The 15,035-nt window shown below is 43.2% G+C and overlaps 2 protein-coding genes across 15 annotated transcripts in view; one reads left to right on the top strand and one right to left on the bottom strand.

The window, feature by feature from the left end:
- LOC145259183 (uncharacterized) overlaps positions 1–1,099 on the bottom strand; it is a 375,138-nt gene extending 374,039 nt beyond the window's left edge. The window contains exon 1 of one of the 2 annotated variants that reach the window (XR_013864138.1): positions 1,001–1,099. Coding sequence is in view for 1 of the 2 variants with exons in the window: in XM_080116955.1 (XP_079973081.1) it covers positions 1,001–1,049 (49 nt within the window). In the remaining variant the exon portion in view is untranslated. The remainder of the gene's footprint in view (positions 1–1,000) is intronic. The other variant, XM_080116955.1, reaches the window with a different exon arrangement.
- Positions 1–15,035, top strand: part of LOC145259180 (solute carrier family 4 member 11-like) — a 533,927-nt gene that overhangs the window by 225,230 nt on the left and 293,662 nt on the right. The gene's annotated exons all lie outside the window — the stretch shown is intronic.

The raw sequence follows: 15,035 nt of genomic DNA, 5'->3' as shown, positions 1-15,035 counted from the left end.
GCTAGTAGAGCTAGGTAAGTTTGAAAATATATGGTGTAGTTTAATTGCCATATATTTTAATAACTTATATATATATATATTACACACAATTATCAATATTGCTTATCTGAACAATTTACTGCAGTTTCATTGTTCATCCAGCTATCAGTAATGTATTAATCTCTTACGTTTTATTTTTAGATATTTGAATAACAAATGAGTTTTTGGTTTAGAATAGAATTGTTAACAAAGCCCTTCCCCCGTCTTGTAAAGAATGGGTTTCTAAATAATTTTATATGTAGAAACCCAATCTTAGCATGACGAGGACTGGGTGCTTTGTTAACTATTCGTATACTTTCACCGGAGTTTCAATTTGTATTAAAATCTATAAAACTTTCAGATTGATGAGGACGCTTCCGCGGATTGTATAGACCATGGAACTGTAATAAAATGTAAAGATAATAATCCAATTATTATTGTTATACAGCCACAGTTGAAAGGTTATTGATCTGTTTATAGATGCAAGGTCTCCTTAGATCGGTTCATCTCTGCTGATTTTCAGAAATTGATTTTCATATTATAATATAGTGGATTAAACTATCAAAACGAAAAATCAGCTACATTTGGTATCTTTAGCTCTGCGGTCTGAGTTTTGAAAGTTACCGTGAAACTGCAGGTATCGATGGAAGATCAAACGAATGTATAATATAAATTAAAATGTAATTATTATACATGCTCTTGGACGAGTAATTGAGCACTATATTTTTTATTCTATAACACGAAATCTCTCGCTCACACACACACACACATATATATATATATATATATATATATATATATATATATATATTAGATCGGTTCGAATAGAAATCAATATTCGAAAAAAAAGTTTCAATATTTTAAAATTTTATTTAAAAATGAACTAGTGTGTGTGTATATATATATATATATATATATATATATATATTATTATATAAATTTTGCCTACTTATCATTTTAAACTTAAACTGTTTTCTCTTACCTTTCATCGGAGGGTATTTGTTAATTATTCTGAGCATACTTACATCCATTGTTCAATCACCTTCTCCTACCCCTTTACTCGTCTATTCTGCGTTTACACATTTACACATGTCGGAATGTGTTTATAAGAATGATCACATGCTTATTTGTGTACACACACACACACAACACACACACACACACAATACAATATTTATTATATATATATATATATATATATATATATATAATGTCACAGTTCTATTTCAGGTTATAAAAAAAAAAAAGAATTTAAATGGTCATCCACCTCTTCTACAAAAGTGTAAACATAAATTTAAGTAGCATTATAATAATTGTTTTTGGTGTGCAATATTATTATAATACATATGTAATTCCTCTTCATGTCGTCGTTAGAACGTTGTTATACCGCATTAAATACCGCTTTCTTTTTGTATGTTTTTTTTCCTTTTCTGTTCTATTTCTCTCTTTCCATGTGTCTCCTTTTTCTTTCGGATATCTCTCTAATATCTTTCCGTCATTTATTTTCGCTTCTTCGCTCCTCGTTCTTTGCTTTCCCCTTTTTCTCACTTCTCATTTATTTCTCCCTCTTTTTTCTCCACATTTCTTTGTTTCTCCCCTCTCATTTCCCCCCCCTCTCCGTCTCCTGTTTCCCCCCTCTCCATCCGTCTCCTGTTTCCCCCCTCTCCGTCCGCCTCCTGTTTCCCCCCTCTCTCCGTCCGCCTCCTGTTTCCCCCCTCTCTCCGTCCGCCTCCTGTTTCCCCCTCTCTCCGTCCGCCTCCTGTTTCCCCCCTCTCTCCGTCCGCCTCCTGTTTCCCCCCTCTCTCCGTCCGCCTCCTGTTTCCCCCCCTCTCTCCGTCCGCCTCCTGTTTCCCCCCCTCTCTCCGTCCGCCTCCTGTTTCCCCCCCTCTCTCCGTCCGCCTCCTGTTTCCCCCCCTCTCTCCGTCCGCCTCCTGTTTCCCCCCCTCTCTCCGTCCGCCTCCTGTTTCCCCCCCCTCTCTCCGTCCGCCTCCTGTTTCCCCCCCTTCTCTCCGTCCGCCTCCTGTTTCCCCCCCTCTCTCCGTCCGCCTCCTGGTTTCCCCCCCTCTCTCCGTCCGCCTCCTGTTTCCCCCCCTCTCTCCGTCCGCCTCCTGTTTCCCCCCCTCTCTCCGTTCGCCTCCTGTTTCCCCCCTCTGTCTCCGTCCGCCTCCTGTTATTGCCCTTCATCTTGTTCCCCATTCCCCTCCCCCTTCATCTTGTTCCCCATTTCCCTCCCCCTTCATCTTGTTCCCCATTTCCCTCCCCCTTCATCTTGTTCCCCATTTCCCTCCCCCTTCATCTTGTTCCCCCATTCCCCTCCCCCTTCATCTTGTTCCCCATTCCCCTCCCCCTTCATCTTGTTCCCCATTCCCCTCCCCCTTCATCTTGTTCCCCATTCCCCTCCCCCTTCATCTTGTTCCCCATTCCCCTCCCCCTCCTTCCTCTTGTTCCCCATTTTCGCCCCTCTTTCCTCTTGTTCCCCATTTTTCGCCCATCTTTCCTCTTGTTCCCCATTTTTCGCCCCTCTTTCCTCTTGTTCCCCATTTTTCGCCCCTCCTTCATCTTGTTCCCCATTTTTCGCCCCTCCTTCATCTTGCCCTCCATTTTTCGCCCCTCCTTCATCTTGTCCTCCATTTTTCGCCCCTCCTTCATCTTGTCCTCCATTTTTCGCCCCTCCTTCATCTTGTCCCCCATTTTTCGCCCCTCCTTCATCTTGTCCCCCATTTTTCGCCCCTCCTTCATCTTGTCCCCCATTTTTCGCCCCTCCTTCATCTTGTCCCCCATTTTTCGCCCCTCCTTCATCTTGTCCCCCATTTTTCGCCCCTCCTTCATCTTGTCCCCCATTTTTCGCCCCTCCTTCATCTTGTCCCCCATTTTTCGCCCCTCCTTCATCTTGTCCCCCATTTTTCGCCCCTCCTTCATCTTGTCCCCCATTTTTCGCCCCTCCTTCATCTTGTCCCCCATTTTTCGCCCCTCCTTCATCTTGTCCCCCATTTTTCGCCCCTCCTTCATCTTGTCCCCCATTTTTCGCCCCTCCTTCATCTTGTGCCCCATTTTTTCTCCGTTACCTCCTTTCTCTTCCTTCCACCGTTTTCTCGTTTCTCCTCCTCCTTCCCCCCGTTTTCTCGTTTCTCTTCCTCCTTCCCCCCATTTTCTCGTTTCTCTTCCTCCTTCCCCCTCCGTTTTCTCGTTTCTCTTCCTCCTTCCCCCCCCGTTTTCTCGTTTCTCTTCCTCCTTCCCCCACGTTTTCTCGTTTCTCTTCCTCCTTCCCCCCCGTTTTCTCGTTTCTCTTCCTCCTTCCCCCCCGTTTTCTCGTTTCTCTTCCTCCTTCCCCCCCGTTTTCTCGTTTCTCTTCCTCCTTCCCCCCCGTTTTCTCGTTTCTCTTCCTCCTTCCCCCCCGTTTTCTCGTTTCTCTTCCTCCTTCCCCCCCGTTTTCTCGTTTCTCTTCCTCCTTCCCCCCCGTTTTCTCGTTTCTCTTCCTCCTTCCCCCCCCCGTTTTCTCGTTTCTCTTCCTTCCCCCCCCCCCCGTTTTCTCGTTTCTCTTCCTTCTCCCCCCCGTTTTCTCGTTTCTCTTCCTTCTCCCCCCCGTTTTCTCGTTTCTCTTCCTTCTCCCCCCCGTTTTCTCGTTTCTCTTCCTTCTCCCCCCCGTTTTCTCGTTTCTCTTCCTTCTCCCCCCCGTTTTCTCGTTTCTCTTCCTTCTCCCCCCCGTTTTCTCGTTTCTCTTCCTTCTCCCCCCCCCGTTTTCTCGTTTCTCTTCCTTCTCCCCCCCCGTTTTCTCGTTTCTCTTCCTTCTCCCCCCCGTTTTCTCGTTTCTCTTCCTTCTCCCCCCCGTTTTCTCGTTTCTCTTCCTTCTCCCCCCCCGTTTTCTCGTTTCTCTTCCTTCTCCCCCCCCGTTTTCTCGTTTCTCTTCCTTCTCCCCCCCGTTTTCTCGTTTCTCTTCCTTCTCCCCCCCCGTTTTCTCGTTTCTCTTCCTTCTCCCCCCCCGTTTTCTCGTTTCTCTTCCTTCTCCCCCCCCCCGTTTTCTCGTTTCTCTTCCTTCTCCCCCCCCCCGTTTTCTCGTTTCTCTTCCTTCTCCCCACCCCCCCGTTTTCTCGTTTCTCTTCCTTCTCCCCCCCCCGTTTTCTCGTTTCTCTTTCTTCTCCCCCCCCGTTTTCTCGTTTCTCTTTCTTTCCCCCCCGTTTTCTCGTTTCTCTTTCTTTCCCCCCCGTTTTCTCGTTTCTCTTTCTTTCCCCCCCCATTTTCTCGTTTCTCTTTCTTTCCCCCCCGTTTTCTCGTTTCTCTTTCTTTCCCCCCCGTTTTCTCGTTTCTCTTTCTTTCCCCCCGTTTTCTCGTTTCTCTTTCTTTCCCACCCCGTTTTCTCGTTTCTCTTCCTTCTCCCCCACCCCGTTTTCTCGTTTCTCTTCCTTCTCCCCCACCCCGTTTTCTCGTTTCTCTTCCTTCTCCCCACCCCGTTTTCTCGTTTCTCTTCCTTCTCCCCCACCCCGTTTTCTCGTTTCTCTTCCTTCTCCCCCACCCCGTTTTCTCGTTTCTCTTCCTTCTCCCCCACCCCGTTTTCTCGTTTCTCTTCCTTCTCCCCCACCCCGTTTTCTCGTTTCTCTTCCCTCTCCCCCCCCGTTTTCTCGTTTCTCTTCCCTCTCCCCCCCCCCGTTTTCTCGTTTCTCTTCCCTCTCCCCCCCCGTTTTCTCGTTTCTCTTCCCTCTCCCCCCCCGTTTTCTCGTTTCTCTTCCTTCTCCCCCCCCCGTTTTCTCGTTTCTCTTCCTTCTCCCCCCCCCCGTTTTCTCGTTTCTCTTCCTTCTCCCCCCCCCCCCCCCGTTTTCTCGTTTCTCTTTCTTCCCCCTCCCCTCGTTTTCTCGTTTCTCTTTTTTCCCCCTCCCCTCGTTTTCTCGTTTCTCTTTTTTCCCCCTCCCCTCGTTTTCTCGTTTCTCTTTCTTCCCCCCCCCCGTTTTCTCGTTTCTCTTTCTTCCCCCCCCCATTTTCTCGTTCCTTTTTCTTCCCCCCCCCGTTTTCTCGTTTCTCTTTCTTCCCCCCCCGTTTTCTCGTTTCTCTTTCTTCCCCCCCCCCGTTTTCTCGTTTCTCTTTCTTCCCCCCCCCGTTTTCTCGTTTCTCTTTCTCCCCCCCCCCCCGTTTTCTCGTTTCTCTTTCTCCCCCCCCCCGTTTTCTCGTTTCTCTTTCTTCCCCCCCCCCCGTTTTCTCGTTTCTCTTTCTTCCCCCCCCCCGTTTTCTCGTTTCTCTTTCTTCCCCCCCCCCCCCCCGTTTTCTCGTTTCTCTTTCTTCCCCCCCCCCCCGTTTTCTCGTTTCTCTTTCTTCCCCCCCCCGTTTTCTCGTTTCTCTTTCTCCCCCCCCCCCCCCGTTTTCTCGTTTCTTTCTTCCCCCCCCCGTTTTCTCGTTTCTTTCTTCCCCCCCCCCCGTTTTCTCGTTTCTTTCTTCCCCCCCCCGTTTTCTCGTTTCTTTCTTCCCCCCCCCCCCCGTTTTCTCGTTTCTTTCTTCCCCCCCCCTTTTCTCGTTTCTCTTTCTTCCCCCCCCCGTTTTCTCGTTTCTCTTTCTTCCCCCCCCCCGTTTTCTCGTTTCTCTTTCTTCCCCCCCCCCGTTTTCTCGTTCCTCTTCTCCCCTCCCGTTTTTTCCTGTCTCTTCCTTCCCCCCTCCACTTTATCTTTCTTCCTCCCCATTCTCCCCCTTTATCTTCATCATGCTATTCTCCCTCGTTCTCTACCTTCCCCTCGTTTCTTCCCTTCTGTTCCTCCCCCTGTTTCATCCTTTTTATTTTCCTCTTTCTCTTTTCTATTTTTCTCCCTCTTTTGTGTCTTTCCTCTCCCTCTGCTTTCTCTCTTTATTTCTTCTCTGTTTCCTCTCTTTTCCTCTTTGTCCGTTATTACTCTTTTTTTTAATCTTTCCTTTTTCCTTCCACTCTATTTTCCCTCCCCCTTTTTAATAATCCTCTCTGCAAATGTATAATATATATATATATATATATATATATATATATATATATATATATATATATATTATACATTTGCAGAGAGGATTATTAAATTATATATGAGAGAGAGACAGGTTACATCATTCTAAATAGAGATGGGGCATTTTCTAATTTTTTATTTCTGTCCCCCAATTTAAAATTTTTAATTTTAAATATAATTTTTCCATGTAATCACTTTAATTGCTATGCACTCTCTTCTAGCAATGTATTTATAAACCTTCCTTTATTCTAATTATCTGTTCACAAAAAAATAAGTTTTTAAGTATTTTTAAAAACATCAGCAAACTGTAACAAGTTTTTTTTTTATTTAAAATATTAATATTTTTTCAAGTTATGCATTGTGTGTGTGTGTGTGTATGTGTATATATATATATATATATATATATATATATATATTAATTTTACTTCAAAATATTTTTAAATTCTACTTTTTTTATTATCTTCTGTCTCTTATGGTCGTTTTCATTTTTGTATCCTTTTCTTTTTCTTTTGTACACCTCAAATGTATAGGGTCTGCTTCTACCAAAATCCACTGTGCTTTAATGAATGACTTAATAGATTCTAACGAGTTTATAGCCCCTCTCCTATTGATGACTGATGTATACTTATGTTGAATGTTGTCCATCTTCCACCCACACCACAGCACATAAAAGAAAACAATTTAAATTTGAAACAAAAAAATTTTAAACGTATTTTACGATTATTTTTACGAATTAAATGTAGTTATTTTTTGTATGTAAGAAATAAGGAATAAAAAAAATCTATCCTCTTAATGGGTGTGATAACATATCACGATGAAAAAAAAAATATGGAACATAAAATAAACTCTTTCTCTCATCCCAATGTATTTCTCCATTTCATGTATATGTTCCTCTTTTTATACATCTTTCTATTATATGTGTCTTTTTCTGTTTTGTGTCTTTTTCTGTTTTGTGTATGTCTCTTTCAATTTTGTGTCTACACATCTTAAATGTGTGTGTATGTTGTATTTTAAATGTGTGTGTCTGTTATGCGTGTATCTATTATGTGGGTGTGTGTCTCTCTATATTATGTGGGTGTGTGTCTCTCTATATTATGTGGGTGTGTGTCTCTCTATATTATGTTGGTGTGTGTCTCTCTATATTATGTTGGTGTGTGTCCCTCTATATTATGTGTGTCTCTATTATGTATGTATTATGTGTGTCTCTATTATGTATATATTATGTGTCTCTTTATTATACGTATGTCTCTGTACTTTGTGTGTCTATTACGTGTGTGTCTTTCTATTATGTGTGACTCCATTATGTCTATTACAAGTGTCTTTCTCTTTTTCTATATATAATGGTTGATTCTGTCTCATATATATATATATATATATATATAACACCTCACTCTTTCTCTCTCTCTGTCTTAAATACATTGACCTCTCTCTTTTCACCTATCATATATTGAAATCTCTCTCTACCTGTCATGTGTTGATGTCACTCTCTCTCTCTCTACCTGTCATGTGTTGATGTCACTCTCTCTCTCTCTACCTGTCATGTGTTGATGTCACTCTCTCTCTCTCTACCTGTCATGTGTTGATGTCACTCTCTCTCTCTCTCTCTACCTGTCATGTGTTGATGTCACTCTCTCTCTCTCTCTCTACCTGTCATGTGTTGATGTCACTCTCTCTCTCTCTACCTGTCATGTGTTGATGTCACTCTCTCTCTCTCTACCTGTCAGGTGTTGATGTCACACTCTCTCTCTCTACCTGTCAGGTGTTGATGTCACACTCTCTCTCTCTACCTGTCATGTGTTGATGTCACACTCTCTCTCTCTACCTGTCATGTGTTGATGTCACACTCTCTCTCTCTACCTGTCATGTGTTGATGTCACACTCTCTCTCTCTACCTGTCATGTGTTGATATCACTCTCTCTCTCTACCTGTCATGTGTTGATATCACTCTCTCTCTCTCTCTCTACCTGTCATGTGTTGATATCACTCTCTCTCTCTCTACCTGTCATGTGTTGATATCACTCTCTCTCTCTCTACCTGTCATGTGTTGATATCACTCTCTCTCTCTACCTGTCATGTGTTGATATCACTCTCTCTACCTGTCATGTGTTGATATCACTCTCTCTACCTGTCATGTGTTGATATCACTCTCTCTACCTGTCATGTGTTGATATCACTCTCTCTACCTGTCATGTGTTGATATCACTCTCTCTCTCTACCTGTCATGTGTTGATATCACTCTCTCTCTCTACCTGTCATGTGTTGATATCACTCTCTCTCTCTCTCTACCTGTCATGTGTTGATGTCACTCTCTCTCTCTCTCTCTACCTGTCATGTGTTGTCACTCTCTCTCTCTCTACCTGTCATGTGTTGTCACTCTCTCTCTCTCTACCTGTCATGTGTTGTCACTCTCTCTCTCTCTACCTGTCATGTGTTGTCACTCTCTCTCTCTACCTGTCATGTGTTGTCACTCTCTCTCTCTCTACCTGTCATGTGTTGATGTCACTCTCTCTCTCTCTCTACCTGTCATGTGTTGATGTCACTCTCTCTCTCTCTCTACCTGTCATGTGTTGATGTCACTCTCTCTCTCTCTCTACCTGTCATGTGTTGATGTCACTCTCTCTCTCTCTCTACCTGTCATGTGTTGATGTCACACTCTCTCTCTCTACCTGTCATGTGTTGATGTCACACTCTCTCTCTCTACCTATCATGTGTTGATGTCACACTCTCTCTCTCTACCTGTCATGTGTTGATGTCACACTCTCTCTCTCTACCTGTCATGTGTTGATGTCACTCTCTCTCTCTCTACCTGTCATGTGTTGATGTCACTCTCTCTCTACCTGTCATGTGTTGATGTCACTCTCTCTCTACCTGTCATGTGTTGATGTCATTCTCTCTCTACCTGTCATGTGTTGATGTCACTCTCTCTCTACCTGTCATGTGTTGATGTCACTCTCTCTCTACCTGTCATGTGTTGATGTCACTCTCTCTCTACCTGTCATGTGTTGATGTCACTCTCTCTCTACCTGTCATGTGTTGATGTCACTCTCTCTCTACCTGTCATGTGTTGATGTCACTCTCTCTCTACCTGTCATGTGTTGATGTCACTCTCTCTCTACCTGTCATGTGTTGATGTCACTCTCTCTCTACCTGTCATGTGTTGATGTCACTCTCTCTCTACCTGTCATGTGTTGATGTCACTCTCTCTCTACCTGTCATGTGTTGATGTCACTCTCTCTCTACCTGTCATGTGTTGATGTCACTCTCTCTCTACCTGTCATGTGTTGATGTCACTCTCTCTCTACCTGTCATGTGTTGATGTCACTCTCTCTCTACCTGTCATGTGTTGATGTCACTCTCTCTCTACCTGTCATGTGTTGATGTCACTCTCTCCCTACCTGTCATGTGTTGATGTCACTCTCTCCCTACCTGTCATGTGTTGATGTCACTCTCTCCCTACCTGTCATGTGTTGATGTCACTCTCTCCCTACCTGTCATGTGTTGATGTCACTCTCTCTCTACCTGTCATGTGTTGATGTCACTCTCTCTCTACCTGTCATGTGTTGATGTCACTCTCTCTCTACCTGTCATGTGTTGATGTCACTCTCTCTCTACCTGTCATGTGTTGATGTCACTCTCTCTCTACCTGTCATGTGTTGATGTCACTCTCTCTCTACCTGTCATGTGTTGATGTCACTCTCTCTCTACCTGTCATGTGTTGATGTCACTCTCTCTCTACCTGTCATGTGTTGATGTCACTCTCTCTCTACCTGTCATGTGTTGATGTCACTCTCTCTCTACCTGTCATGTGTTGATGTCACTCTCTCCCTACCTGTCATGTGTTGATGTCACTCTCTCCCTACCTGTCATGTGTTGATGTCACTCTCTCCCTACCTGTCATGTGTTGATGTCACTCTCTCCCTACCTGTCATGTGTTGATGTCACTCTCTCCCTACCTGTCATGTGTTGATGTCACTCTCTCTCTACCTGTCATGTGTTGATGTCACTCTCTCTCTACCTGTCATGTGTTGATGTCACTCTCTCTCTACCTGTCATGTGTTGATGTCACTCTCTCTCTACCTGTCATGTGTTGATGTCACTCTCTCTCTACCTGTCATGTGTTGATGTCACTCTCTCTCTACCTGTCATGTGTTGATGTCACTCTCTCTCTACCTGTCATGTGTTGATGTCACTCTCTCTCTACCTGTCATGTGTTGATGTCACTCTCTCTCTACCTGTCATGTGTTGATGTCACTCTCTCTCTACCTGTCATGTGTTGATGTCACTCTCTCTCTACCTGTCATGTGTTGATGTCACTCTCTCTCTACCTGTCATGTGTTGATGTCACTCTCTCTCTACCTGTCATGTGTTGATGTCACTCTCTCTCTACCTGTCATGTGTTGATGTCACTCTCTCTCTACCTGTCATGTGTTGATGTCACTCTCTCTCTACCTGTCATGTGTTGATGTCACTCTCTCTCTACCTGTCATGTGTTGATGTCACTCTCTCTCTCTCTCTACCTGTCATGTGTTGATGTCACTCTCTCTCTCTCTACCTGTCATGTGTTGATGTCACTCTCTCTCTCTCTACCTGTCATGTGTTGATGTCACTCTCTCTCTCTCTACCTGTCATGTGTTGATGTCACTCTCTCTCTCTCTCTCTACCTGTCATGTGTTGATGTCACTCTCTCTCTCTCTCTACCTGTCATGTGTTGATGTCACTCTCTCTCTCTCTCTACCTGTCATGTGTTGATGTCACTCTCTCTCTACCTGTCATGTGTTGATGTCACTCTCTCTCTACCTGTCATGTGTTGATGTCACTCTCTCTCTACCTGTCATGTGTTGGTGTCACACTCTCTCTCCCTACCTGTCATGTGTTGATGTCACACTCTCTCTCTCTACCTGTCATGTGTTGATGTCACACTCTCTCTCTCTACCTGTCATGTGTTGATGTCACACTCTCTCTCTCTACCTGTCATGTGTTGATGTCACACTCTCTCTCTCTACCTGTCATGTGTTGATGTCACACTCTCTCTCTCTACCTGTCATGTGTTGATGTCACACTCTCTCTCTCTACCTGTCATGTGTTGATGTCACTCTCTCTCTACCTGTCATGTGTTGATGTCACTCTCTCTCTACCTGTCATGTGTTGATGTCACTCCCTCTCTACCTGTCATGTGTTGATGTCACTCCCTCTCTACCTGTCATGTGTTGATGTCACTCTCTCTCTACCTGTCATGTGTTGATGTCACTCTCTCTCTACCTGTCATGTGTTGATGTCACTCTCTCTCTACCTGTCATGTGTTGATGTCACTCTCTCTCTACCTGTCATGTGTTGATGTCACTCTCTCTCTCTACCTGTCATGTGTTGATGTCACTCTCTCTCTACCTGTCATGTGTTGATGTCACTCTCTCTCTACCTGTCATGTGTTGATGTCACTCTCTCTCTACCTGTCATGTGTTGATGTCACTCTCTCTCTACCTGTCATGTGTTGATGTCACTCTCTCTCTACCTGTCATGTGTTGATGTCACTCTCTCTCTACCTGTCATGTGTTGATGTCACTCTCTCTCTACCTGTCATGTGTTGATGTCACTCTCTCTCTACCTGTCATGTGTTGATGTCACTCTCTCTCTACCTGTCATGTGTTGATGTCACTCTCTCTCTACCTGTCATGTGTTGATGTCACTCTCTCTCTACCTGTCATGTGTTGATGTCACTCTCTCTCTACCTGTCATGTGTTGATGTCACTCTCTCTCTACCTGTCATGTGTTGATGTCACTCTCTCTCTACCTGTCATGTGTTGATGTCACTCTCTCTCTACCTGTCATGTGTTGATGTCACTCTCTCTCTACCTGTCATGTGTTGATGTCACTCTCTCTCTACCTGTCATGTGTTGATGTCACTCTCTCTCTACCTGTCATGTGTTGATGTCACTCTCTCTCTACCTGTCATGTGTTGATGTCACTCTCTCTCTACCTGTCATGTGTTGATGTCACTCTCTCTCTACCTGTCATGTGTTGATGTCACTCTCTCTCTACCTGTCATGTGTTGATGTCACTCTCTCTCTACCTGTCATGTGTTGATGTCACTCTCTCTCTACCTGTCATGTGTTGATGTCACTCTCTCTCTACCTGTCATGTGTTGATGTCACTCTCTCTCTACCTGTCATGTGTTGATGTCACTCTCTCTCTACCTGTCATGTGTTGATGTCACTCTCTCTCTACCTGTCATGTGTTGATGTCACTCTCTCTCTACCTGTCATGTGTTGATGTCACTCTCTCTCTACCTGTCATGTGTTGATGTCACTCTCTCTCTACCTGTCATGTGTTGATGTCACTCTCTCTCTACCTGTCATGTGTTGATGTCACTCTCTCTCTACCTGTCATGTGTTGATGTCACTCTCTCTCTACCTGTCATGTGTTGATGTCACTCTCTCTCTACCTGTCATGTGTTGATGTCACTCTCTCTCTACCTGTCATGTGTTGATGTCACTCTCTCTCTACCTGTCATGTGTTGATGTCACTCTCTCTCTACCTGTCACGTGTTGATGTCACTCTTTCTCTCTCTCTCACGTATTGATGTCACTCTTTCGCTCTCTCTCACACCTATTGATCTCTCTCTCGCTCTCTCTCACACCTATTGATCTCTCTCTCGCTCTCTCTCACACCTATTGATCTCTCTCTCGCTCTCTCTCACACCTATTGATCTCTCTCTCGCTCTCTCTCACACCTATTGATCTCTCTCTCGCTCTCTCTCACACCTATTGATCTCTCTCTCGCTCTCTCTCACACCTATTGATCTCTCTTTCTGTACTTATATGTATGTATTTCCCCAGAACGTCTGGCCTTGGAGGGGAGACTAAAACTTACAGATATAGTTTCAAATGATCTGAAATAACAGCATGTGGAGGCTTGATTGTAAATATTTTACATATGTTCCTCGATCTCCCCCCCCCTCTCTCACACGTATTGATCTCTCTCTCTCTCTGTCTCATAAATGAAAATATGGTACGATTATGAATATTTCTAGTATCAAATAATCCTTATACACTGAAGTTTATTTCATGTATGAAAACCAGTGAGGGGAGATATGTTTTATTGCCACACGAGCAGAATAGTCTGGCATATAAAATGAGCGTTTGGTTCTTAAGACAGGGGCACATATAAAATGAATGTTTCTTTTTAGAGCACAATTGAACTATATTTGACTTTTACTTTTATACATTTAACTTGAATTCAAGTGATTATGTCAAAATAATTTCATGATATCAACAGTTGTTTGATAAGACAAGGATGCGTTCAAAATGAATGTTTTCTGCTCAGAGCACAATTTAACCATGATACTTGACTTTTGCATTATAAACTTTCAGTGAAGCCATTAATTACAGATAATTTTATAAACTCAAGATTCTCTGCAGTGCAATGTAGATTACAATGTATTCTGGACTGTCACTGCTGGGAGGCATGTGATGCTTCCTCCTGGTACACTGCGGGGAGGTGGGTTTCTGACTAAAGCAGGCAATCAATCGATTTGATCCAAAATAAAAAATAAAAAATGGTCGCTTTAACAGATTTAATCGCTGATAAAAGTATGAGAGGGTGAAACATTTGTTGATCCCCTTTCAATCTTGATAACGTCGGGTCTCCGTGCTAGTGATTTTTTTTTATTATATATAAATAGTATGCTGTTAGTAACATCATTATTTCTTTAAAAATTATTTCGAATCATTAAATATTTTTCTTTTTCAACTGCTTGCAAACGGATCTTTCTAAAAAACTGGATTACACACATTTTGAATTTTGAATTTATATCGTTTGCCAACATTATAAATCCGACTTCTTCATATTGGAACATGATCACTTCGTCTTGAAAATACTTAACCGCTCCATATCCTTTCATATGGACTTATAATCTTTAATTTTTATTTCACACTTTTTATTTTATATCTTTTTTTTTTCCCATTTCATGAACTCTTTGCACTAAAACTTTTTTGCATTTATCACTAGCTTTCATATAATGCTGTTTCAATTTATGCCAGTACCAGCAAATTCATAGCTTCGCTATAATATTCATTTGCTAATATCCTTCCTCTGATGAGAAGAACGCATTTCTTTGAAACTCTGTGGATTAAGGAAATTTTAATATTTCTTTTGAGTATCCTGTTCATGTAAAGTATAATTTAGTCTTAAATTATATTCTTATATATATATGTGTGTGTGTGTGTGTGTGTGTGTGTGTGTGTGTGTGTAACTTACTGCCTCTCCACTTATCCACACCAAAATTAGACACAAAATCCACCTCTCCAAAATGGGACACTCTTGATTGGAACCAAAGTCAAAAATTGCCTTAGTCTTGAAAGATCTCTTCAGTTACCAAAAACAGAACACATACATCTTGATCCTACTCCAATTTTATGTTTAGTTTGGGAAATATGTATAATAATATAAAACAAATTATTTTAAAATTATTTATATTTGCATAATCTTTAACGTATAAGTAGATGCTTTCTTAGCCGACCCTCCTTCTCTTGACCCTAACAACTGGGAGCATGCCTTTTCCAAAAGCGACTGCGGGAGCTCAGCGAATACTCGGCGGATAGCAGCGATAGGACTGGCTTTGGTGTTGTGGGAGGTCATGTTAGTAATGTTCTCGACATATGACCGAATGAAGTAATCCAGCAGGCTCAGGTCGAGGGAGGAGGAGAAGGGAGCCAGTGAGAAAAGGGTATGTAGTCATAGAATTCCTTCTGAATCGAAACATGGGTCTCTTTGGACTTGTGGGCTGGTGCTGAGTCCTGCTGCCACACTCTGGGTCTACCAGCGGTCACCTGATTGCACCAGAGGATCACCACACTCCAACTTCGAAAATGTGAGCTGGTATGTGGCCCTCACTTTAAACCACTCCAAAGACCATAACTGTGGCCGAAAACTTTGTTTTCATTACCCTTGGCATGTCCCTGTTATTTGTGGCAATCCAGCGATGCATTTTGAGGGTGCTGGCCATTGTCCTGTTGTCGTAACTTGGATCAGTAAAGAGCATGAGTTGTACAGTGGCACATCTCCAAT

This window comes from Euprymna scolopes, chromosome 34 (genome assembly GCF_053919585.1).
Source record: "Euprymna scolopes isolate OS-2025 chromosome 34, ASM5391958v1, whole genome shotgun sequence".
Lineage (NCBI taxonomy): Eukaryota > Metazoa > Mollusca > Cephalopoda > Sepiida > Sepiolidae > Euprymna > Euprymna scolopes.
Note: the sequence above shows the minus strand (reverse complement) of the source record. Positions and strands in the feature narration are given on the sequence as shown.